Below are 25116 nucleotides of genomic sequence, written 5' to 3' on the forward strand. Positions count from 1 at the left end.
GCCGGACCTCAGCTTATTATCTGTCAGCAGAGTGAAAGGAGATGCTCTGACATACAGCTGCAACAAAACCTGATGATGGACAGACTGCAGGAAAACATACTGCTGCCAGAAACTCACAGAAAGATGATTTTCACTCATCAACCTCACATGAAAAAAAAGCTCCATCTCTTAGTTTTCAGGTTTTATTTATCGGAACATCATAAAAAAATCTTTAGCAGGCCAAAGAATCAGCTTAATTCCCTCTGGCACGGTTTACTGAACAGAAACTAAAAGTCAGAATCAGAGAAAAACTCTATCCATCCTTACAAGTAGAAAACAGACAGCTTTAAATCTTCTTGGAGTGGACGTCCCAGCAAGTTCAGACCATCAGCTCTACATCTCAGACTCTCCAGGCCTCAGTTAGCAGGTTAAATGTTAATGTTCATGGAAGTCCAGTTAGAGACTGAACCAGTATGGTTTGTTTGGAAAGGTTGCAGGAGAAAAAAAGAACATGGCAGCACGGCTTCGGTTGGAAAAGCTGCATCTGAACAAACCACCAGACTGATCAACCGGTCGAGGCAGATGGCTCGATCACAGACATGGAAAAGCCCTGCAGAGCAGCTACTTTACCATGGAGGAGCAGACAATCATTCTTTAGAAATATGAAGAATTCAACACATCATTCAGGCCAGAAGATATTTCAGATGCAACCCTGGTGGAGCTAAAGTGCTCCAGAGCACGTTACTCGTTCAGCATTAGTTACCATGGTGACTGATCCCAGCAAGAACTGAACCAGCAAGCGTGCTAACTTCAGTGTTAGAAGCATGCTTACACTGATGTTAGGCTACTAACACTGAATTTAGCATGTTTGCCCTGAAGTTAGCATGCTAACGCTGAAGGTTCCCCAGCGAGGGTTCCCATAACTGAAGGTTCTGTTTCCTGAAGCTAAACTGGGAGCTGGTTCCACAGAAAGGAGTCTGATAACTAAAGGTTCTGCCTCTCATTCTACTTTTAGAATCTACTAGTAAACCTGCAATCTGAGACTTAACCTCTGATGGGAAAATCTGGAACACTGAGATCTTTAAAATCCAATGGAGCCTGATCATAAGAGCTTTATATATGTGAGGAGAATAATTTTAAATTCTATTTTGGATTTAAAAAGAAACTTCCTTCAGAATCAGTTGGAAATGTCTCTGAAATTATCTGATAGGTGAGTTTTTAATTTTTTTAAATCACCAAATCACCCATATTTTATTAACTTGTTGGTAAAAAATAACCATCAAGGCTAAAGTTTGACCTATGATCCTCACATTATCATGTTTCTAATTTTTCTATAAAAAAAAACTTTAAATCAGCCCCAATAACAGCTGTCAGCTGATTTTCTGTCTGATTGAACAGTTCTGGTTCTGAGTGAGTTCTGGTCATCGGACTGGAGGAGACTGATGGACAGATTATGGGAGATAAAGAGAACATCACATGAGAGGAGACAGTTGGAGAGAATTACAGTCAACCTTGAGGGATTTCATTAGCTGGTCCTGATTGAGTTATGTGATCGATGAATTGAGTTAAAGAGGAGCCACCTCTCCTGCCTGACCCAACCATTTGGCTGCAGTCCGTCCGTCCTGATGTCCAACGTGATAAAAGTCCACTTCTAATGATAGTCTGCACCAACATGACAGGCAGCTTAGATGTGGCCAACTTACAGCAACACTGCAGCTCTGATTGCTTTACTCATCAAACACATTTAGTCTATTTAATTAGTTTTTGTAAGAGGATTTTAGTGTTTTGTTTTGTTTTTTTTTGTTTTTTTTACAGAAATTTATTCCAACCTAACAGCAGCACTGAAGGCATCTTGGTTTCAGGAAAATTGGCTGAATAATGAATTAACACTGGTGTGGACCTTCTGAACACTAACTGGCTGTTTAACCCTAAGACAACACAGCAGTTTTGCATGGCACATTTAAAAAAACGCATCATTTAGAATTATGCAATACTTAAAAGGAAGGAAGGAAGGAAAGACCAAAAGGAACCAATAACAGTGCTTTATTTGTCACATGACTTTCAGGAAGCCATACTGAAACTCTTTTTTGCAGACCTTTGCTATTTCGCTCCACAAAAAGGGTCTAAAAACATTATTTCCTGCATTTTTTCTGCCTGGCAAAAATATATTCATAATAAAATACGATTAAATATTTATATTTGATAGTTTAATTTAAGTTATTTGCTAATTTAATACAACAGTTTTCCTGAAACAATAACATACCCCAAGTTAACGTTCTACCTTTAAAAGTTGTTATACTGACATTGAAGCTAACAAAGGCTACTAACATTTAAGTTAGCATGCTCTAAGTTAGCATGCTATCTTTAAACGTTAGCATTCTAACATTTATCTTGTGTTTTATCTTTGAATTTTAAGCTTATTGCTCATGGTTCTTTATTGTAGTCTCCTTGTGTGTTTTAAAAGGTGCTTTTCAAATAAAATGTATTATTATTATTATTATTATTATTATTATTATTAACGTTTGCGTTAGCATACCAACATTGAAGTCAGCATAGTAACACTAAATTTAAAAAGATTATTCACACAACAACGTAAGTCAGTCTTTACTTTTGATAGTTTAATGCAAGTTATCTTCAAGTTAAGTGATAAAAACTTGTGAAAATACAACTGTTACCCTGAAGCAACAATATAGGCTACTACTGTGGAAAGTTGTTGCCTTCAGGCGACACTGAACAATGATGGAATTCACATGACTGCAGGAAATGTTAGTATTGTGTGTGTTCAGGTATATTTGATTATTCATCTTTTTGTTCTGACCTTCTTAATTTCAAACACATGAATGTCATGTTGGTACAGAACATGATGTTAAAATGAAGCAACAATGATCAAACTCTGGAATCTGACTTCAGTTTCTTGTTCAGTAAATGGCTGTGACCTTTGTTTTGATATGTAGTTTGAAAGTTTGACCTTATTTATTTTAATGGGCTGTTCTACAATGGTCCAATATTGCCTCCAGGCAACCCTCAGACATAAAGCCCTTGAAGAGAATTACTTTATGAGACTTTTGAACCTAAAATTATATGTACTGTTTGTTTTTTCCAAGTACATCTAAAAAAATACAACATTTCTTTGGATTGTGTTTATTTAGTCTATTTTAAGACATAAAACCATGTGTTTTTCTTTACTGGCACCATAATGCATGGAACAGAGGGTTAAAACTGATTTAGAGAGACGCCATCTCTGAAGATTTTTGGACATAAACATTGTTTTTTGTCTAATAAAAACCCGACTTCCAAAGTTAAATTTAAAGTTCAGGTCATATTCACACCACATGCAGACAAATCGGGTGTTTATTTAGAGTCTTTCAGCTCCATCTGGTGGATGATTCAGGCGACACTGGTTTCAGTCAGAAAACGTCTCCTCAGACCATCCGATAAAGATCTGTTCAGACTGATTCTGAAAATACTGGGAAGACTTTATCCCTCCATCAGACCTGTTGAGGTCCACGTTGTGGGGATGATTCATCCTTCCATCAGAACCAGAACCCTCTCAGGTCCTGGTTCAGGTCATTCCTGGATGTGGTATTTCTTCAGGACATCACTTTCAGACCCTGTTCTTCTTTCAAATAAACTTCATGAAATTTTTTCATCTTAACATCGGACATGCTCCATAGATTTCAGCATGAATAGAAACCGTTTCTATGTTTGAGCTTTATTTTACTTATTTCAAACTGTCCACATAGAGCATCCAGATTAACCAGGAGCAGTGGTCATAGTACAAAGAGTTAAATGTACGAGATGCTCCACACTGTGGAAAACCTCAGAAGAAGTGCTGGGATGTTAAAAAATGGACCTGTAAGCCGATGTGAGGGAGGTTAGGAAGAATCTGAGGATCACCACCATGCTGAAGAATCTGGGCCACGCTGGAGGCGACATCTCCAGGAAGAAAGCCCAACAGATGCTACATGTGGATCTGGATTCATGGAGGCAGACCGAGGTTCTCTATATAAAACAAGCCTGCTTGGCCTTTACAAGAATCTCATCTGGAGACAGAAGACTTCTGGTCTTCAGTTTAATGCTCAAATGAAACAAAAATGTAGTAGTTTGGCAATTCTACACAAAAGAGAAGCAGCATTCAACCATCTCCAGGTACATATCCAGGACATTTCTAATGGGGAGCCAATTAATTAATTAACTAACTGCAACGTCAGGATTCTTACTTATTTTGGTTAGAATCAGTTTCTGGAAAACCAGCTTTGGCTGCTTTCCGTTGTCACAAATACCTTTTTGAAGAACACATTTTTGTTTTTAAGTCTTCTACTTTTTAGTGTATTTTGTTTCTCAAATCTTTTAATGTCTTTTGGGGAGCAGATTTTCCTGCATTTTCATAATAAAATAAAATAAAATCTGTATTAGTCTGTCCTGGTGAAGAAGGAGCTGAGCTGAAAAGCGAAGCTCTGGATTTACCGTCCATCTGTTCCTACCCTCACCGATGATCACCAGCTGTGGGTAGTGACCTAAAGAACCAGATCATGAATCTGTGTTTATTATGAAAATATTTTCTGTTTATTTTGGGAAGATTTATGTGACAATGTTTCCATGTCATTTGATGACCAGACAAATATGTGTTTTTCTGTTTGCCATTATTCACAAATAAAGTTCAAGGCATCAGGTGATCAGACTGTTGCTCCATTCACTGATACCAGAAGGACAAAAAACACCAGAAAATGCTTTCTTAGGAAGGTTGCCAAAACTATTATTTTGCAGAAGAATGTGTACTAAAGAAATGTTTGATTTGGCGAGTATTTCTAAACAAACATAGTCTCCTGTATTTTTCTTCGGAAGAGTCTATATGTAGTCATCCTGCCAGGGAACCCGGCCTGCTGGTGTAACGAAGTAGCTCTTCAGGTCGTCTCTCAGTGCTTTGGCAGCCATGGAGCTGTTGCCACATCTTCCTGGTTGAAGAGGGAGCATGGCTCCCAGGCCATCAGCTCTCCAGGTACCGTCCACAGGCCTGTGGTTTTCATCCTCCGTGTCAGTCAGCCCTGGAGGTGCGTATGTGTCAGACCTCACCGCACACAAATAGTTGTGGAGACAAACAGTAGCAAAAACCATCTTCTGCACCTTGTCAGGGTTCAGCAGTATAGGGTTGTGGAATACTCTCCACCTGTTTTCCCATATTCCGAATCCATTTTCGACCACTCTGTGCGCACGAGAAAGTCTGTAATTAAAGACTCTCTGTTGATGGTCCATCTGGCGGGACGCGTATGGTTTCATAAGGTCTAGGCGCAGAGGGTAGGCATTGTCTCCAAGGAACACATAAGGGGCCTGGATGTCGGAGCCTGGAAGCAGATCCGCTGCAGGGAGGTTGAGGAGACCGCTGTCAAGGGCCTGCTCGAAATCTGACCCCGGAAACACTCCTGCATCAGATGCTCTGTTCTGTGCTCCCACACTGATGTACCTGTCAAGCCAAGGCACCTTTATTAAAATATAGCCTATTTACAACAGCTGCAGCTGATACCAATAAAGAGCAGAAGACAAATATACATATACTGAATCTAAAACCTGCTTACCTGAACATGTACCTCGCATCAACAACTGCCATCATCAGCACAGAGAATCGTCCTTTATAATTTCGGAAGGTGCTCCCACTGTGTGCAGGTGGTAGTATCATTATGTGTTTGCCATCGATCGCACCGAGGCAATGGTTAAATTGCCACTGGTGATGGAAGTCTTTGGCGACGTCCAACCATTCCTCTACTGTAGTGGGTGTCTGGAATAAAAAGTTGCTCACATGAGTGCCAGTGAGTCTTCTAAGTTATTGTATTTTATTTAATTTAAAAAATGCTCATACAGCTTTCATTTCACTAAACACGAGAAGATGCATGCACCAGATTTTGAGGAAAGCTAATTTTGTTCTGTAGTCCTAAAAACATATAACATTACACAGACATACACGGCTGTTATTAAATTAACAGAATAAATTCCTCTCATCAAGTGTAGTGTTACAAATACAGTGATTCTAATGCAGACATTTTTCTTCTAATGTACATGTAGATGCCTGCAGATAAACAAGCTTACCTTTAGATATTCATCTCGAAGTGTCTGATGAAGGGCCTTGCATGTTTCTATCACAATCATGGAGATTGTGGATTCACCAAACCTGAAGTGGAAACTCAGGGATGCAAACGATTCTCCTGAATGAATGAAATGAACGAATGAAATTAATGAAAGAATCAGGGGTCTCCAACTCCGGTCCTCGTGAGCTACTGTCCTGCAGGTTTTAGATGTCTCCTACTACAACACACCTCTGCACAAGCCTGTTAATGACCCAGTTATTTGAGTCGGGTGTGTTGCATCAGGGTAGAATCCAAAACCTGCAGGAAAGTAGCTCACGAGTACCGGAGTTGGCGACCCCTGGTTAGCTAAACATGTAGTTTCTACGCCACCAAGTGAGTGTGTTAAAAAGAACTTCTTATCTTGAGCTACAAACCTGTTGCCAAGTAGCGGAGAGTTAAGGCCAGTCTCTCCTTAGCAGTGATGGCTAATCTCCATCTTGTATTCTTTTTGGTAATCAGCGGGGCTACTTTGTGAAGAACGTAGTCAAACTCTTCTGCGCTCATCCTCAGCAGTCCCTGGAAGCCTTGTCTGTCAGTAACCTGTCAACAGAATACTAATGAATGGCTTGAACACAACTGAACGTGCACAATGTTTTTCTTGATGGTTGCCACATTTGTTACAACAGCCATTAGCGAATTGGACCACATCTTACCTCGAGCTCGCTCGTTGGACTATAAAGTCCTCGTGCACGCTGTCGCCAGGCTTTTTTCCAAATTCTATTCTTTTTTTTAGTTCGGGGTTTTTCTGTCAACAACAGTCCCAAGACCACCATCATTACCTCGTCTTGTATGTCGTCTTCCATGCTGTGTGTTGTGCGGCTGTTACCATGGTTCTTCTTCTTCGTTTTTCCTGTTGTTGCTATGTTTCTTCTTCTTCGTTTTTGTTAGATCACGTTTGATGACGCGAGATTTCTGGCTCGGAGGACTAGATTCTAGATCGGTTGCGGGACAGAATTATGTGTGTGTTGTTCTGCGCGGAGATTATCGGGGTACACACCACACACATTATGATCAAAACTTAAAAGCCTGTTTTTTTATCTTCACGTGTGGGTAATTACACAAATACATTATCTTCGCAAAAGAAGCTGATTTGGGCATGTAGGTGCCTTGTCACAGTGGTGAACTACCAAAAACCAGTTTATCCTCATATGAAGATTCTGACAGTTTTCCAGCCTTAAATTTAGAGGATGGCTGCAAGATGGCCCACTAGATAAATGTCACAATTAATCACTAAGTGGTCACGTGGGGGTAAAGGTGAACACCAATGCATCTTATCTTTGGGGTCATGGCTCAAAAAGTTTTAAAATCACTGCTCGAACAGATAAAAAAAATCTCTGTTTACATTCTTTCCACCCTACTTTGTGAACCTTTGCCATCAACAGGTAATAGTGTTAATGGAAATATTGTGACACATTCGTAACATATTCTTAGACAATTTAAAAAAATCTTTAGGTATTCAGAATATCTCTATTCACTCACCTCTAATAACAACATTCTCTTTTAGACAAAGGATTTCAAATTTGGCAAGACAAGGACATACAAAGTATAAAGGATATCTATATTGACAATTCATTTGCCAGCTTTGACCACAATTATCAAGGACATTTGGTTCAGTAAGACTCAGTTCTTTTGCTATTTGCAGATTAAAAACTTTGTGCAGAAGAAACTTCCTAACTTCCCACCTGTTTCTTTTCTAACCCCTCTGGACTGTTTACTGTATGTCAATAAGTTAGTTAAAGGCAGAATTTCTATGATTTACTCAAATATATTTATAGCCCCTCCACATCTTACATCAGAGAACAGTGGGAAGTGGGTTTTCACTCTTAGATGAGGTTTGGGAAGCAGCCCTATGGATGTTCACTCCTCTTTCATATGAGCAAGACATGCGTTGATACAGTTCAAAGTGCTACGTCGTCTTCGTTTCTCTAAAGCCAAACTAGCTTGGCTATTCCCAAATTTGAGTCTCATTTGTGAGTGGTGTAAGAAAATGTCTGTAACCATGTGTTTTATCTGTCCTCAACTCACTCCTTTTTGGTCTTCTGCTTTTGATGTAATTTCTAATCCTTATAGTTGTATCATTGTACCATCCCAACAGTTGCGTTGTTTGGTGTAATGCCTGCTCAAACGGACCTCATCTTCTTCATCCCACTCAGTTGCAGAGGGTCATCGCCTTCTCTTTTCTGCTGGCCACAAGATTAATTCTATTTAAATGGAAAGAAGTAATCCCTCCGTCACACAACCAACGGATAAAAGATATGTGTAACTTAAGGCTGGGAAAAAATCTGATGTTCAACAGGTTTCAGGAATCAATTTAGGAAGACCTGGCACCCACTGATAAGTTATGTGACTGAAGGCCCATTTATGCTTGACCGTGCGTAATTTGGACTGTTTTCAGTGAACTTAGCTATCCGATGCTTGATGAAAACAACCATCGGAAATCACGGGGGCAGTGCTGAGCAGAATAGCTGACATGATTTAGTCTTCATTATAATTGAGCACCATGCTGAACGTTGATCAGCTGAGGCGGTTTTAAATGTGATTCATGGATAAAATTGGATTTGTTTCTGAAGCAGTTTTGGACATGAGGATTTACCACTACCCGCTGAACGTGGTTGTGGTTATTCATAACCTCCTGGCGTGGGTGGATGTGGAGTTGAAGCAGAAAGAAACGACTTGTGTAGAATAAATGTACCAGTTTTATTGCTAAGAGCATCACAGATGGAGACGGTTAGGTAATAAGGCTTTATAAGGCAGGATGAGGCGTTCACAGCCCCGTTTTTATGTTTCCATCAGCACAGAAACAGACATTTAAACACCAGTAAACATAAATCTGTTCAGGTCGGACATTTACCGCGAAGCAGGAACAATCTTAAGTTGTCGGGCATCAGGATCAGTAACGTGGTCGGAGGCTGAAAGCTTCTTCTCCTGACTGGGATCTAATTATGTCTTAAACTTCTTTATGATAAGCAGAACACTTCATTGTCAGGTTGATGGATTTTATACCCCAAAACTCCTTGAAAACATCCATGCTGGTGCCCTTTCTTCATCTGGAAAACAAGAAAACAAACATGTCAGAGTAGAAAGTCAAATTAACATTTTCTTCTTCACGAGATTCTGCTTTTTATTTACATTTTACGTGTCCCAGTTTTTAGAAAATGCGCTTTAATTTATCTGAAGTCCTATCTGTTTGTTTCCATCGTGTTTGTTCTGTTTTACCAGCTTCTTCTGTTTCCTTCAGATAAGCCTCATAAATGATCTGGTGAGTTTAAAAGTCCATGTTAACCTAAACGGTCGACTTAAACCAGACGAACACAATAATTAGACGTCAGACTTTGATCTTGTTGGAAAACATGAGTTAAGAAAAACCGGAAGGAAATCTTTACAGACGCTATAACATGAGTCAGACCACACTGATGCTCGATCAGCTGATCAATAAACAGAACTTCAGATATTTTATCTGATGTAATCTGACTACTGGAGAGGTTACCTTAGCTTGTTTTTCCATCCTCTTCCTCTTCCTCTTGCTCACTAGGCCTGTCCCTGCCCCGGCAGCGCCCCCAGCAGGCCGTTGGCGGTGGTGAAGAGGTTGATGGGCGACGAGCCGTCGGTGATGAGGGTGGACTTTAGTCCCAGAGACTGCAGCATCTTCACCTGGAGGACAGAAAACAGATGTTACCACGGTAACATCAGCTTCACACAGGAAGAATTAAGAGGTTTGTCCAAACAGATTAACACAGATAGTTTAGAGAAATGAAAAATGATCCGACTAAATTCTGATGAAGGATGATGGAACAGCATCAACGAAACATCCCATAATGTTATAGAGGAAGTCTGATAGAGACGGTCTGACCCACATCAGGCAGGCCATCATCCAGCAGTAAGGAGACCTCCATGTTCAGACTCACCTGACCCGAGTCTAAATCATTAATATTTAAACAGTTCCTGATCAGAGTCGGACGTTGAGAACATTTTTTGTTTCTGAAAACTTAAAGAAATGTTGGAGTGAAAAGCTCCAGCTCCGTCTCTGGAGAGGAAGCATCAACCTGGAACCGTTTCCTCAGAGCTCGTACTGACGTTTGACTTCTGGGTTCGACTCTCCCACCGCAGATCTGAGTAAAACCGGGACATCTGGTGCTGGGAACCAGAACTGTACCTGCATCTCGGGTCCGGCTCGGGCGATTTCCGTCAGCGTGTCGGTGCCCAGACTTTCCATCATCTGTTGGAAGCGCTTACTCTCAATCTGAGCCAGACGCTCCTGCTTGTCCACCTCCAGCTGATCCATCTCCTTCTTGTAGTTCAGCTCCTGCTCGCGGGCCTTGGCCAGCCTCTGAAGCTCCGCCTCCTACAGGTAAGAGATGGTTTGGTCACATGTGAGCATGTAAATGGGCTCGATGAGTCAGTTTCTATCTAAACTCATTTTATGCTGCAATGACACCCTAACAATAATTTAATTAAACTTCTCTTCATTTTTCTTTGAATTATTTCACATTTGGTTAAATATTGAGTCACAGATTTAAACTAAATCCTCTGGAAGTCTCTGGTGAGTTGAAGAAAAACTGGTTTATGTGTTTTATTCTCTTTTAACTGAGCTTAAACCTGATTAGAAGCAGATTTAAAGCCGTTTCAGGTGAAGCATGCAGTGCTCAGCAGGAACAGGAAGTGGAGCGTACCGCCTCGATCCTCTGAGCCTCGGCCTTCAGCTTGGCCTCGTTGACCGCCGCCTCCCCCTGGATGCGGGCCGCCTCGGCTCTGGACTGAGCCTCGGCCTTGGCAGCTCCTGTACTCTCCACCGCGGCGCTGAAACACAGCATCGGGTTACAGGAATACTCTCACCTGCTTTTTATCTGACGGAGCACAAGGTTTGTGGAAGATGTGGCCTCGGAGGGTTTTTTTATTTTCAGTGTTTTAGGTGAGAAATGTGTCACCTGAGCGCCTCCAGCTCCAGCAGCTCCTTCCGGGCTCTCTCAGCCTCCGCCTGGTCCGTGATCCGCTGCCTCTCCAGCTTCCCCCGGGCCTCCTGCTCCAGACGCTCCGCCTCGTGTCTGCAGATGAAATAAACCTCATGAATCCCAGCGAAGCTTCAACCCTGACGTTGTCTCTGTGTGTTTCTGTGTCGGACCGTGCTGCAGCCTCCTGGGAGTTGGTGGTGATCTCGATGGCCAGCTGGACGCTCTTCTGCAGGGCGTCTCTGGTCCTCTGGTCCACGGGCTCCACAGACTGAATGTCCACGCTGCTGATCACCAGGTTGTTCTGGCCGAAGCGGAGGCTGGATCGGATCGCCAGCTTCTCATCGAAGCCGAACACGGCTGAGCAGATGATCCGGTTCGAGTTCTGCACACAAAACAGATCGAATGCGACTTTTCTGTTCCCGTTGCTCCGTCTCAGATTCACGTAAACCAGCAGCAATGAAGAAGAATTTTCTACAAGGCCTGGATGTTCGACTCCAAACAACAAAGAAATTTTACAAAGAACTAAAAATCTGTAAAGATGATGCATTTAAGTTTTATTTTTAATATTGTTTTATCATGTTTTTCTGTCTGTGGTGCTCAACACATGATGAAGCATCATCATCATCATCTTCTTTTGCCAAAAATTATACGAGTCTTTTACTTAAATTGTCAAATAAACAACACGTCTTTTTTTTTTAAATAAACAGCAACAATACAATATTTCAGCATCTAAATATATGTCATCCGACTTCCACGCAGGAGACCCGGGTTCACATCCCGGCTGGGGCAATTACCAACACTTAGAGGCAAGACCCTCTGTGCTACTGTCTACCTCATATGATGAGAGACAAGGAAACACGAGACATACCGGCTCAGACGTCGCCCGGTCAAACAGGGTCTGCGTCAGGTGCTGGGGAACCAGAGCACCCTTGTGAGTAACCCTAGTCAGAGAATGTGGGAAATATGGAATCTTCAAAACCCACAATCAACACTCACTGCCAAATGAGTGTTGTAGTAGCTCAACGTTCCAACATCCACAGACGGCAACTGCTTTCACAGCTTGAGATTGACCAGGTACAACACAAATGCTACAGCAAGTGGGAGCCAGGTCAGGGGGGAAGACCATCCTTGAGGCCAACTACAAGCCAGTAGCACAAGTATCCATCAAATGTGGCATATACCAAGGAGATGCCCTGTCCTCTGTGCTGCCCCGAGGTCAGGGTGAGAAACGCCTCCGAAGGTGGTAGAGAATAACCGAGCTAAGATCCTGTGGGACTTCCAGATCCAATGGCAAACCAGCCGGACATCGTGGTGATGGACAAACAGCAGAGGAAAGCCGCTGTGGTTAACATCGCCATACCAAGAAAAAGGAACACGAGAAACTGGAGAAATACCAAGGCCTGAAAGAAGAACTTTACAAGGCCTGGAAAGTGAAGGCAACAGTGGTGCCCGTGCTCATCGGAGCACTCGGGGCAGTAACCCCCAAACTGGAAGAGTGGCTACAGCAGATCCCAGGACAAACCTTAGACATCTCGGTCCAGAAGAGTCCTAGGTACAGCCAAGATACTGCGCAGAACCTTTGAGCTCCCAGGCCTCTGGTAGAGGACCCGAGCTCGGATGGATGAGAGACCGCCCACGGAGGGCGAGGGGACAATTTTTTTAATATAAATATAAATATATACTCTGGAATTCTACCATGTGAGATAACGTTTCTCTTTTTATAAGTAAACTGAAATCTTTCTTCAGTCTGGTAACCAAACCAAAGTTAAACTTTAAATTTTTTAACCAACCTTCAATTTTAAGTCCATTTAAGTGGCCTTTAAAGCAGATTTATTACAAATTTAATTTATTACAAGTTTTTTTTTTTTTGCTGCATTAAAATGAATCAGAATGAATAAGAAATTATGTCACCGTAGTTTTTACTATATTACTGACAGAAAAATGTCCCGACTGAGATCCACCCTTAATTTTAACATCATTCAAACTTTAGCTTCGCTAACTGAAATTGTATTTTTAGATCTTTTAAATAAAGAAATAAATCAAGTATATTCTCTGCCTTGGTCTTGTGTTGAAGGATGATGCTTATAAGTGGTTAATGTTAGCTTTTGTTAAGCTAATGAAGAAACTTGGTTTCAGGTTAATTTAGCAGCCAACTTCATGCTTTTCATTGTTTTAGCTCATCTAGTCTGGCTGACTTAGTTTAGCTATACTGCTTAGAATATGTAGCTGCTTTTCCTCCTTGGTTCTGGTCCTGATGGAGGTTTTCCTCCTTGGTTCTGGTCCAGATGGAGGTTTTCCTCCTTGGTTCTGGTCCTGATGGAGGTTTTCTCTTCAGATTCAAACACAAACCTTGTGGAAGTCGTCGAACTGGACAGAGGCGACGGCTCCTCTGATCCGCGAGGCGATGGCTTTACTGGCGTCTCCAACGAAGTCTGGGACGGAAAACAGAGCTGCTGCGTCGGCGGGATCGTTCCTGGACTTCACTTCAAAGTGCCTGAAGAGGAGGAAGTAGTCAGAAAGCATCTACAGATGCTATAAACTGGGAATGACGTGATCCTGTAACGGTGTGTGTGTTACCAGTTGTAGGAGAGTTGCAGCTGCAGCCGGGCGTGGTCGGCCGTCTCTATGGTGATGATGTCGGTGAAGAAGTCAGGCCCCAGCAGCAGACAGACGGCCTTGATGACGTTGGCCCTCTTCGGTTTGTCCCCGGACAGCGACAGCACCGTGAACTGCTCGTCGGGTCCCAGCATCACCATCTCGGGTCCGAACACCACCCTGCAGACAAACACCGGCACCGTCAGCCCATCCACATCTCCACCCTCCTCGCCATCAGGAGGACAGGACGACCCACCTGGCCTTCTTCTCCCTGTAGTCGTACACCTGGATGGCAGCGTTGTGGGGGACCCTGTAGGTGACCACCCTGGTCTTGTTCCTCGGGCCTCCGTCTCCACCGCTGCGGCGACTCGAGCGGTCGGCCAGCGGGTCGATGCGGGACGCCAGCAGGGCCTCCACGTTGGGGGGAAGCTCCTTCTCCCACAGCTCCTCGTCCTGGTTTAACATGTAGGTGTGGCCGATGACCGCACGCACCTGAGACCACACACAGGAGACAGCGTGACTTCATCATCATCATCATCATGACGTCAAATGTAAGGATGTTTTCTGCCAGTGATGCATTTAGGGTTCACAGAAATAATCAGGACCAAAAAATTTTCATGTTTCTCTGAATGTCAAAATCTAAAATAAAAATCTGAACCAGCTGATAAAAGTAATGAATTAGAGCCTGAAATACAAAATAAAATGATTATAAATAAAAAAGAAACTTATTAAAAAAACGTATTTACTCAGTGTTGAAAAGGTTGGATGACTTAAAGAATTATTTTCCAATATGATGAAAAAAATAGTGAACAAAACTAAAAAAATAAATAATAAAATAAAACTAAACTTAAAAAACTAAAAAAAAAAAAAAAAAACGGTGGTCGGCTCCTTTAACGGCACCTTTCCGGTCTTCATGTCTCGGACGTAGATTCCCTCGTTCTCGTCCAGCGGGATGGCGTGCTGCGTCAGTAACACCTCCACGCTGGCGGGGGGGACGTACTCGATGGGGCCCCGCAGCATCCAGCGGTCGCCAGGGCGACGGTAGATGCTCCGTTTGGAACGCTTGGCCCTCTCCTGCATCAGCTCTTCCTCCTCTGCAGCCTCATCTTCCTCCTCATTCTCAAACTGGCAAAGAGAGCGGGGGAGAGAGAGGAGGAGGACGGAGAGAAGGGTTAACGTGGCGATGCATCGGAGAGGTGGAGGGGAAGGAGGAGGAGGAGGAAGATGGAGAGGAAGAGGAGGAGGAGGGATGGAAGGGAGGTACTAATAAAATAAAGGAATGAAGTAAATAAAATTACGGATGACATGATGGAGGGTAGGAAGTATCAGGAAGAGAAACAGAAGAATAGAGTGGGAGTGTTATGGAAGTATTCCTGGTTAGTAATCTGATTACTGTAGAAGATGAAACCAAACCGAACTTCTGAACTCGGGACTAAAAACCAGATTCAGAGAACCAGATGAGTCTGAACGAACTCCACCTGCTTCACATTCACCTGCGACTACGAGCCAATCGTCTGTTTTCCTAGAAACCTGAATGACCTGCTGATCACAGACCAGAGGTCACAGACACACCTGCAGAGTTACATGTGACCTTTAATCCCGACACACCTCCAGAAAAACACAGTTTGCTTTTCTAATCTCCCTGACCGACCGGTTAACACCAACGCCTTCATATTTTTACATTTAACCCATTTCCTGCTTGTTAGCACAAATAACCAGCCTATCACATGGCAGCATGAGCATCAGAACGAGGAAGAAAGGATTTAAGTGATGCTGAACATGGCATGGTTGTTGTTAGTATAGACCAAAATCAATCAATCTTTATCGCTAAATACAAAAAAATGCAACACAAACGTTTTTACAGGCAGTAAAAATAAAACCAGAAACTAGAAGCATGTTGGATAAATATTCAGGACTAAAACCTTTAAGACCTTCTAGATTTTAAAACTGGAGTAATGCGAGTTCAGTTTGAAACTTGTTGAGTCACAAAGAATGAAAGAAGTAAGGCAGTTCTGGAGGAAAAAGGGGTCCAACCTGGTTCTAGATGGTGGACCTGGTAAAGGGTGAATAAACAGTCTGAGCCAATCACAGTGAAGCAAAACAACAACAGCATCCGTTGTGACGGCCTCCTCACCTCAGTGTCATTGAACGCCTCCACAGCTCGCAGCACCAGACCTTCCTCCTCTGACAGCACGTACACGTTCTGGATGCCGCTTTCAAGCTGCTCCCCAGGCTGCAGGAAAAACGAGCGCTCACCCTGAAAGATGATGAAGAATGCAGGTTAAAGTTAACGTTTAGCTGATCTTTGTGGGTTTTATGAAAAAGTATTTCAGGTTTAACCAGAACAGCTCAGAATAAAAACAGATGCTGGCAGACCTATGTCTCTCCCCACCTTCACCACCCTCTTCTGGCCCAGCTGAGGCTTCCCATCCGGTCCAACCGGGTCCAGGATCACGCAGTACTGCCTGCTGCTCAGCGTGGTCACGTCCACCACCCCCACCACCTCCTCGGCCACAGAGGGGATGTGCGCCTCCCTGTCGGCCATGGTGACCAGCCACTCTTCCCCTGTGCGACGTTCACGGCCGCCAGCGTCTTTGAAGGGTCTCAGGGCTCGAACGTGCAGCGCTTTCTGAGGACGCAGAAAAACACTGTCAGAGCAGCGTCTGATTATGATATCCCCCAACCTGCCTGAAATTTAAACATTAAACTATTTTCATGGTTGAAACCAGACAAAGTATTTCAGTATTTTCCAGATTGATTTCAGCCATTTCTTTGTGAGTGGTGGAAACAACACCATTCAAAGTGCAGGAGATGAAAAGACAAGAAATTATCAAGTAATTAATAAATTATTCTTTTAAAACTAATTTGATCATCATTTTGCACAAAGAAGCTAAAATCTCATCTGTGGACTTCTTGAAAACTAGAGTTTTCCCTGATGCCTTGTTTGTGAGTAAATTCAGGTCAGCGTAACTTCGATCCTTCACCACAGACCAGAGAAACTTCCTCCATTCTGAGTCCCTGCAGCCGACTTCTCTGTATTTTAACTGTTTTTTCAGACATGAGAGTTTTCAGCCAACTTCCTGTGAGTGTTTATCTTCCCAACACATCTGAGTGTATTAGTGTGTTACAGAACTCATACAGTAAGGCCACTTAATAGTTCCAAATTCTAAAGAATATTACTTCCATTTACCTCAGTTTCAACAACGGTGTTCCTCAGGGATACATCCCAGAACCACTCCTATTTATTTCATGTATTAAGGAAACTGACTAAAAAAGACCAAATGTCAATATATAAGACAAAAATCTTACTTTGCATTTTGTTTTCTTTTGGACAATAATAAGCAGAAGAATCAATGTTTTTTTTGTTTGTTTTTTAAACCACTACTGGTACCATGTTAATGACAGTTAACATGGTACCAGTAGTGAAATGTTCAAAATTATAAGCAGTTGTGAGAAAAATGGGGATTACAAACTCAAACCAAGTGTTAGACATGCTTCAGGCATGTTTTTTCTACACATTTGGAATAAAATTTCTTAGAGTCTCCAAACCAAACAGTACAGCAGGTTGTCATTAACGGATATTAACTTCTACGGCGATGACGCTACTTTTCTGCTCAGCATTTAATACGTGTGCCTCAAAACTTGTTCTGATTGGTAGCTAATCCGGTTTATTAACATGTAATTTTTTTGTTTTTATCACTATATTATTATTTATCGTTATTTGCATCTTGTTTTTATTATCAATTTTTCTATTTTAGTTAATAAATTGTTTTATAATAATCATTTTAACCAAAATACCATTTAACAACACAATGTACAGTATTTCCGTATTAAGTTTCTGTATTAAAAAATAAATACAGTAAAAAATAAATAAATCAGGAATTTTTTTTTTAAAATGCTAGAATAAAATAAAATACTATTAAATATTAAATAAATAATATCAAATTAAATTATAATACGAAGATAAATATGTGAGAGTAAATAAAAAGAATAAATAAAACAAATTAAAAAAGAGATAAGTGGTTTGTCACACAAGGAGGACCCCTTGTGTGGGCCCCCCATTACAAACTTCCTGGATACACCCCTGCAGGAAGCAACACGTTAGGGGCAGACTCACCTTGTCAGTCAGGATGAAAGCGTTGACGATGTCTATGACCTCCTCATGAGCACCTGGCAGGTATGCTCCCACCTTACTGACCAGCCATTCCTCACCTGAGGGTCAAATTTGATTTTATAGCATGTTTAATAATAAAGTAAAACAAACAGTTGAGTTTCACAGATGAGTTTAAAAACTTCAACTCAAAATAATAAATACTGACTAAACATCTACAGCCAATCCTGAAATCAAGGCCAGAGAGTAAAAATGAGTTTTAAATGTAAAATATTCTTATTTGTAGAAGTGACTCGTTCCAGAAATGACAACAATCCAGTTGTGTGGTTATAACAGCATTTAAACTCATCATTAACGCATCATAAGATCAGCATTGCTTCACTTTGGCTGGATGGTTAAAGCTGGAAGAATCGAGAGCTGCTGCAGGCTTTCACCTGATCTGAACTCCCCAGCACGAAGTCTGTCCAACCGGTTCATCAAGACTCTCAATGAATCAGATCTTCTTGCTTTAACTGGCAGATATTCACCAGCAAAATGACAAAAAGTAAAGAAAAATGGGCCCAGAATGGATCCTTTGGGTACCTCACAATAGAGAGAATGAGGAGCCACAGAAGACACTTTCAGAAAAGTGTCCACTTTTTCTATCCTCTGTCTGCTGGAGGACTCAGATTAAACTTCTGGATGTTAAAATGTTCACTTCTTCATGTTTTCTCTTGTTTTTGAGGACAAATTGGACATCTGGAGCTTTGTGGACCTGTTTGAGGGTCAGGACTCAGTGTTGGTGTTACCTGTGACTCTCTGGACTCCTTGCCGGTCTTTGCCTTCCTTGCGAGCTCTGAGTCTGATGGCTTGGTTCTCCCGGATTACCGTGGCCTTGATGGTCTCCAGGACTATCACCTCCTTCCTAGGTATGTACGTTCCTGCAGAAAAGGACGAGTTTTAAATATATTTCTGTAGAGAAATCTGCAGTTTGAGGAGGCGAGACGTACGGTTTTATAAAGAATCTACCATCATCACTTTATAGACCTCTTTACCTTTATTGTCTCTCTGGGCTTTTGTTTTATTAAAGTTCTGATTTAAATCTCTGAAAAACCCTGAAACTGCAGCTTTATGTAACCCAACCGTTGATGTTGGAGTTTCCTGTTGTTCTTCCACCTTTTTACATGTTTCCACTTTTTCCTCATTTCCAGTTATTCCTGCTACTATTTACCTGCTATCCTCACTAAACCAACTCCAGCTCAGCTGCTTTGTGGCGCCACCGTGCATCAGAAACGTCTTCTTGGCTTTATTCCAGCCATAGAGGAGCATTATTTTTCTTCTTTTCACACACACATAGAACTTTCTGTTCACTGGTTGATCTTTGGCTGCTCCTGATTGGACATTACCGTCAATCTAAGCTCTCTGATTGGTGGAAAGTCTGACAGGAAGTGGCTTCATCATCATGTCCAGGTCTAAATAGAGGTCTCTTAGCAACATAGTAGTGATAGTCATCTTTTTATGATGAAATGTGATAAATAATGCTGATGGTCATGGATCATTGTGGATTTACCAGATAGTCTCTCTGAATAAAACTACATTTAGTGGCTGGATTGGAAACTTCCTGGATGGGATAGAAATGTCTGGAAAACTTTTATAGATCACCTAAAGGGTTAAATATCCATCATAATTTACCCCACAGAGATACACACTACTGTTCCCGAGACACTGATGATGATAGAAATGGTAGTGCTCTGGGAGATCTGGTGGAGTTTTAAGGGACAAAACTCAGGACTGGACAGACCTGGTCCTTCAAACAGCCACTCGTCTCCGGCCACCCTCTTCACTCCTCCTTCCTCCTCGAAGTCCAGCAGAGCCTGGAGACGCAGAGCCGTGTCCGGGTACACGATCTGCAGCGGAGTCACGTCCTGGAACCAGATAAAAACTGATCACACCATGTCGTCACCACCGATTAGAAAGATTGATTCTAATAACGACCAAAGAGGCCGACGGAGACCTGCTGGATCTCCTCTCCGGGATACAGGGGGAATGGATCCTGGGTCAGGCGGATCTCCAGGTCAGCGTGTCGCAGCTTGGCCTGACCCGATTGGTCAAACAGGACCTGGCCATTGTCGTCACGGGCAACGGGGTTGGACACAACGCAGTAGTGACGAGGAGGCACCATGATCATCCGGACTGGCAGGAAGAGGATTCTGAAGAGACGGTTCTGAAGTTATCCAGAAAATCCACCACTCGTCTTTTTATAAACCCCAATTCCAATAAACTTCACACATAACGTATAAATAAAACTTAAGTCCATCATTTCCAATTTTCATCAACCCATATTTTCTTCCCAACAGAATATAAACAAACTAATAATTAGCAACAGGTCAGTAACATGACTGGATATAAAAGGAGCATCTCAGAGAGGCAGAGTCTCTCAGATGGAAAGATGGACAGACGTTCATATGTCTGAGACAAACTGGCTCTAAAAATTGTGGAACAATTTCAGAAAAATGTTCCTCAGACTTCAAAGATCCTCCTCATGTATGATATCATCAGAAGATTAAGATAATCAGGAGGAATCTCTGTATGTATGGGACAAGGCTGTAATATGTGTATAATATCACTCTTTTGGTGCAAATATAAATTTCCCTTATTTTATGGATATTTTTAAATCAGATTTAAGGTCACATCTGAGGCTAAATTTAACTAATTTAGACATTTTTACTGTTAAAGACTCTGGTTGGTGATGGTGCTTTTAGTGTTGCTTCTGCTTCCACTTGTGTCCTGACTGAAGAGAAATCATTATAAACTGTAGATGGTGGATCTTCAAAGTCTATGGAACATTTTTCTGAAATTGTTCTACAATTTTTGGATCCATTTTGTCTCAGATTGGTGAACATCTGTCCATCTTTCCATCTGAGACTCTGCCTCTCTGAAATGCTCCTTTTATATCCAGTCATGTTACTGACCTGTTGCCATTTAACCTGATTAGTTATCAAATGCTCCTCCAGTTGTTTCTGATTTGTACCAGTTACTTTTCCAGTCTTTTGTTGCTCCTGTTCCAACTTTTTACAGACGTGTTGCTACATCAGATTTACTATCAGCTCATATTTTGCATCACATGGTGAAATGTCTCAGTTTCATCTTCGGATGTGTTGTTTATCTTCTACTGGGAATAAAATATGAGCTGATGAGATTTCTATTTTATACAGCAACCCAGCTTTTTGGGAATTGTGGCTTTATTCTAAATCCAAACATTCCCTCTGAGGAGTCTCGGACGTTTGCAGCCAGCTCACCTCTCGTTGTCCTGGCGGATGTAGGTAAGCGGTCCGATCTCCACACGAGCGATGTTGGTGTTCTGGTCCAGGACGTGGATGTAGTGATGAGGGGGGATTCGGATGATTGAGGCCTCCACCATTGCCTCCACCTCTGGCCCAGAGTTTCCTCCTTTCTTAAACATGATGACGGTGAAACACTGCAGAAGAAGGAGACATTTAAAAATGTATTTTCTACAACATAAACTGATCTGGACCAAAAATCCAGAGATCAGAGACGTGAACTGATGGGTATTTCTCCATTTCAGAGGTTAAATCTTTATTGGGTAACTTATAATTATGCTAATCCCCTCCTTAACCTATGCAACTAGTTGCTCCATTCCTGGCAGCAGCAACTATAATCAAGTGTTCCTGATAACAGAAAACAGGCTGAGACGTCTCTGTGGACGAGTTTTGCTCGACTCTGGCTTTATGTTCCATAGCTGCTCTGAAAAATACTGATTCTCACTGTTTCTGTACCAGAGACTTATTTCTGTTATCTGTCACACTGTACGGACTGAGTTGTTTTATTTATTATCTGTAAAATGAAAAAAGTAAATCAGAGTTTTCCATCCTGTTTTGATCAGCATTATTTTTCTTTGTTAAATCTGTCTGATAAAGTTTGATTCTGAAGCAGCTCAGAGTTAAAACAATGAGAGGAGGAGCTGCAGGGTGTGTGGGGTTCTCTGAATGATAAATGTCTGATATCTGTGTGTCAACACTGGAAGTAGGAAGTTAATCTCAGGTATTTGAACAGACACACCTATCGAACAAAGTCTGATGCCCATCTTATTTAACCTTTTTTTACTCTTCTCCCTCCACATGTCATAGGGAAAAATCTACTCTTTACTGCACATTTCTGCAGACTAAACCAGGTTTGTGTCCTTTCACCTCAGCAGACCAGAGACTGAACTCATCCTGATGACAGAGTTTCATTTCTTCATGGGGATATTTAAATTTTTTTCCTACTCCTGGGTCTCACTAACTGCAGTCAGAAGCTGACCTTACGGTTTAAAATCCTGCTGATTGTTGCAGGAAAAAAACTGATCAGCTTTTTGCTGCAGGTCTACATGGACCTGAACAGAACCCTGCCTCCCTCCTGCACTGCGCGCGCGCACGGTCCAATCAGAACCACAGCTGTTCCTGGTGAGACCCAGAAGGAAACTTCCGGGTGACAGCTGACTCTGATCCATAACAAAAACTCTAAATAAAGTTGCAGCCCAGAAGCTGCGGACAGATCTTTTACTACTAAATAAATTATTTAATGGTTTGATGCTTCGTTGACTTCACTTAACGTCAAACAATAAAACACGATCTAAAGTTAAATTGTTTTCAACAAAAACGTATTTTTGTGTCAGATTCACGCGGATTTAAAGATTAGATGATTTTTAACTAAAATTCACCACGAGTTGATTTCCATCGACAGAAATTTGTCCAGATAAAGACGTTAGTGTTGAATTTGCGGTTTTTCTAGCGGAGTTCCGCATGCGACGCAGCTCCGGGTTCTTACCTCGCTCAGTGTGCGGCTCGACGGGCAGAAAGCAGCTCGGTGTCCGGTCTCACGGATCCGGACTCGGTGTAACTTTACAAGAGATGGGGCAAACCTAGATAATCCGATGGTGATTTGAATGGGCGTGGCTGCTGAGCTGGGATCCCGGAAAACGAGCGGCTGTCACGTGGTTTACTGGCCCTCTACTGCTGCAAAGGTGCGTCACAGCGCGAGACGCGGTCAGGTGTCCGTCCAGATTTCAGCCTGTTAGCTCAGACAAATATGGAACCGGGTTTTTCTTATAAACTCTTTTGATATTAAACATATAAGTTTAACGGGACATTTTGTAATCACCGTTCAGATTGTAAACAACTGCACGAGCTTATTATGAAGGTAAATGAAAAGTAAAGGGAATGAAAAACCAAAGAGATGGTTTGAACAAAACATGTCCAAATAAACAGATTAAATTATGATAAAAGTTAAGGTTTCATATTTAATCACATGATTTATTATTTATAACTGAATCAGAGTCTGAGGTCTTCCAGCTGTATTGAGGCTTGTTAATGATGTTCTCCTGGCTACTGATGCTGGAGATTATGTGGTCCTGGTCCTGCTTGACGTAACACAGTGGACCACAGGATCCTGTTGTCACGGCTCCATAACTTGGTAGGGATCCAAAGTACTGCATTATACTGTTAAGGTCTTATTTGCCGGGTAGAACCATGTGTGTATAGCTGGCTTTGAGTCTGTTGTGGCTCCCGTGGGGGTTCCACAGGGCTCCGTTTTGGGTCCCCTTCTGTTTTCGCTATATCTTCTTCCTTTAGAGTCCATCCTTGTCTGGACTCTGACTGGACCACACTGAGACCTCCTTCCCCTCCAGCCAGTCTGGTTCCTGCAGTCAGATGAAGAAGCAGCTGGACATGACATGGCCTTGGGGACACTGGAGGGGTTTCTTGAGAAAATAGAACTATTGGATCGAGTGTAGACATGCTTGTTTTTATCCTACTGATCTGACTCTCTTGATTGGATTGGAAATTCTTTCCAGTGGCATCAGAGATCATGTTTACATGACGCATTTTTATTCTGATTGAGTGTTCGATCGGATCAAAAGTCTCCATTAATGTAAAATTAATGCAGCTACACATACTGATGGTTTCTGTGGTGGATGCTGTTTCTAAACATGCTTGAACCAGGTGGGGGTTACGTGAGGTAATGAGGTTCAGGTAAGACTTGAAAAATGGCAGCAGCAAAACAGAACAGGAAACGTTTTTGTTAAAAACTGAAGGTTCAGGATTATTGAAAATTTTGATGGTCAAAAGGTAATAATAATAGTAATAATAATAATAATAATAATAATAATAATATTGGACTAGTCAAAAGCGTTACGATTGTATTAAATCTGTCCATCATGTAAATACAACTGGTCAGATCAGTTTATCCAGCGTTCATGTAAACATGTCAGCTGGAATCTCTGATCAGATTGATTTAATGCGACAGATGAAATAACTGTCCATGTAAACGGAGCTGTGCAGAGACCATGATTATCTTTGAAGGGTGTGGTAGCACCCTCTGCTGGTGGAAGTGGGGAATTCACATATCATGAAAAGCAGGGATCCTCTATCCTGGTCCTTGAGGGTCAGAGTCCTGCAGGTGTTAGATTGGATTCAAACTCAAGACTTATGCAGAGCTTGATGTCAAGCTCTAAAACTCCTAAAACTTGCAGGACACTGGTCCTCGGGGACCAGGATTGATGTAAAAGATCCATGATGTAAAAGTTTTCTGAATAACATTAAAATAAAAATAAATCCACTCTATGTAAACCTCTGTCTGGTTCTTTGCTGTTTACACTGGTATGAACATATTAAGACTTTTCCTTTTGAAAAGAAGATCTGGCTGAAGTTGATCTTAATTCTTTTAGTTGGTGAGAAAAAACACTTTTGTTATTTTAACTAACTTGAAATCAGGAAAATTGTAGAACAGACTAAATTGCTTCTCTTTGCAACAAGTGATAAGTTTATCCAAGTTGTGCAAAGACTCATGGGAAATGTGAAAGTTTGCAGTTGAAAAATTTTATTTTCATGCTGTTTTAGTTAAATGTTTAAAGTTGTCTTTCCAAGAAAAACTGAATCAAATGATTTAGACTTTATTAGAAAGAAACTCAATAATTTTCGTGAGTTTAACAAACTTAAGCTGGATCAGTTTAATTCAACCACTTGTTACTAATTGAACCGGTTAGTTTAAAGTGACGGTCAGGTAGGGGCGAGAGGCTGCATCAGCCTTTTTAAATTTTATGTTTGTTTTTTCGTTTGAATTTTGTAACTTTATTTAGATTAAATTATGTAAAAAAAATGGACAGTTTTCATAAGATTTTTCTTCTTTTTGCTCCTTTTTATTCATGTTTTTGAATGATCTTTCATCTGTTTGTTTCTTTCTCTGATTGGTGGAAAGTTTGACAGGAAGTGGCTTCATCATCATGTCCATGTCTACATAGAGGTCTCTTAGCAACATAGTAGAGACAGTGATCTTTTTATGATGAAAATGTGATAAATAATGGTGGCATCATGGATCCTTGTGGATT

General features: G+C 41.6%; 2 protein-coding genes across 3 annotated transcripts; both read right to left on the bottom strand.

The window, feature by feature from the left end:
- Positions 1-4528: 4528 nt before the first annotated feature.
- On the bottom strand, positions 4529-6929 carry LOC121630080 (protein ALP1-like). Its single transcript, XM_041970141.1, has 5 exons — positions 6752-6929; positions 6473-6638; positions 6061-6176; positions 5553-5752; positions 4529-5440 (listed from the first exon to the last, which is right to left on the bottom strand). The coding sequence occupies exons 1-5, from the start codon at positions 6899-6901 to the stop codon at positions 4828-4830; spliced, it is 1245 nt and encodes a 414-aa protein (XP_041826075.1). The 5' UTR covers positions 6902-6929; the 3' UTR covers positions 4529-4827.
- Positions 6930-8780: 1851 nt separating this feature from the next.
- LOC121631351 (major vault protein) lies at positions 8781-22718 on the bottom strand. Of its 2 annotated transcripts, none has more exons than XM_041972210.1 (18): positions 22560-22718; positions 21032-21210; positions 19747-19942; positions 19534-19657; positions 18542-18673; positions 17760-17854; positions 16035-16271; positions 15777-15899; positions 14543-14767; positions 13899-14134; positions 13625-13822; positions 13397-13541; positions 11218-11429; positions 11024-11140; positions 10769-10895; positions 10252-10440; positions 9586-9749; positions 8781-9145 (listed from the first exon to the last, which is right to left on the bottom strand). In XM_041972210.1, the coding sequence occupies exons 2-17, from the start codon at positions 21193-21195 to the stop codon at positions 9627-9629; spliced, it is 2643 nt and encodes an 880-aa protein (XP_041828144.1). In that variant the 5' UTR covers positions 21196-21210; positions 22560-22718; the 3' UTR covers positions 8781-9145; positions 9586-9626. The 2 variants fall into 2 exon arrangements, with proteins under 2 accessions (XP_041828144.1, XP_041828154.1); XM_041972220.1 differs by lacking the exon at positions 22560-22718 and adding an exon at positions 21967-22114.
- Between the last annotated feature and the right edge of the window lie 2398 nt (positions 22719-25116).

Source organism: Melanotaenia boesemani, chromosome 2, assembly GCF_017639745.1.
Source record: "Melanotaenia boesemani isolate fMelBoe1 chromosome 2, fMelBoe1.pri, whole genome shotgun sequence".
NCBI classification, from domain to species: Eukaryota; Metazoa; Chordata; class Actinopteri; order Atheriniformes; family Melanotaeniidae; genus Melanotaenia; species Melanotaenia boesemani.

Coding starts and splice junctions, on each gene's coding strand:
- LOC121630080 (XM_041970141.1), bottom strand. CDS start 6,901: ATGGAAGACGACATACAAGACGAGGTAATGATGGTGGTCTTGGGACTG. Junction 6,177..6,472: donor TCTCCGCTACTTGGCAACAG/GTTTGTAGCTCA, acceptor TCATTCATTCAG/GAGAATCGTTTGCATCCCTG. Junction 5,441..5,552: donor GATGCGAGGTACATGTTCAG/GTAAGCAGGTTT, acceptor TTGGCTTGACAG/GTACATCAGTGTGGGAGCAC.
- LOC121631351 (XM_041972210.1), bottom strand. CDS start 21,195: ATGTTTAAGAAAGGAGGAAACTCTGGGCCAGAGGTGGAGGCAATGGTG. Junction 16,272..17,759: donor CTTTCATCCTGACTGACAAG/GTGAGTCTGCCC, acceptor CTGCGTCCTCAG/AAAGCGCTGCACGTTCGAGC. Junction 13,542..13,624: donor CTGCAACTCTCCTACAACTG/GTAACACACACA, acceptor CCTCCTCTTCAG/GCACTTTGAAGTGAAGTCCA.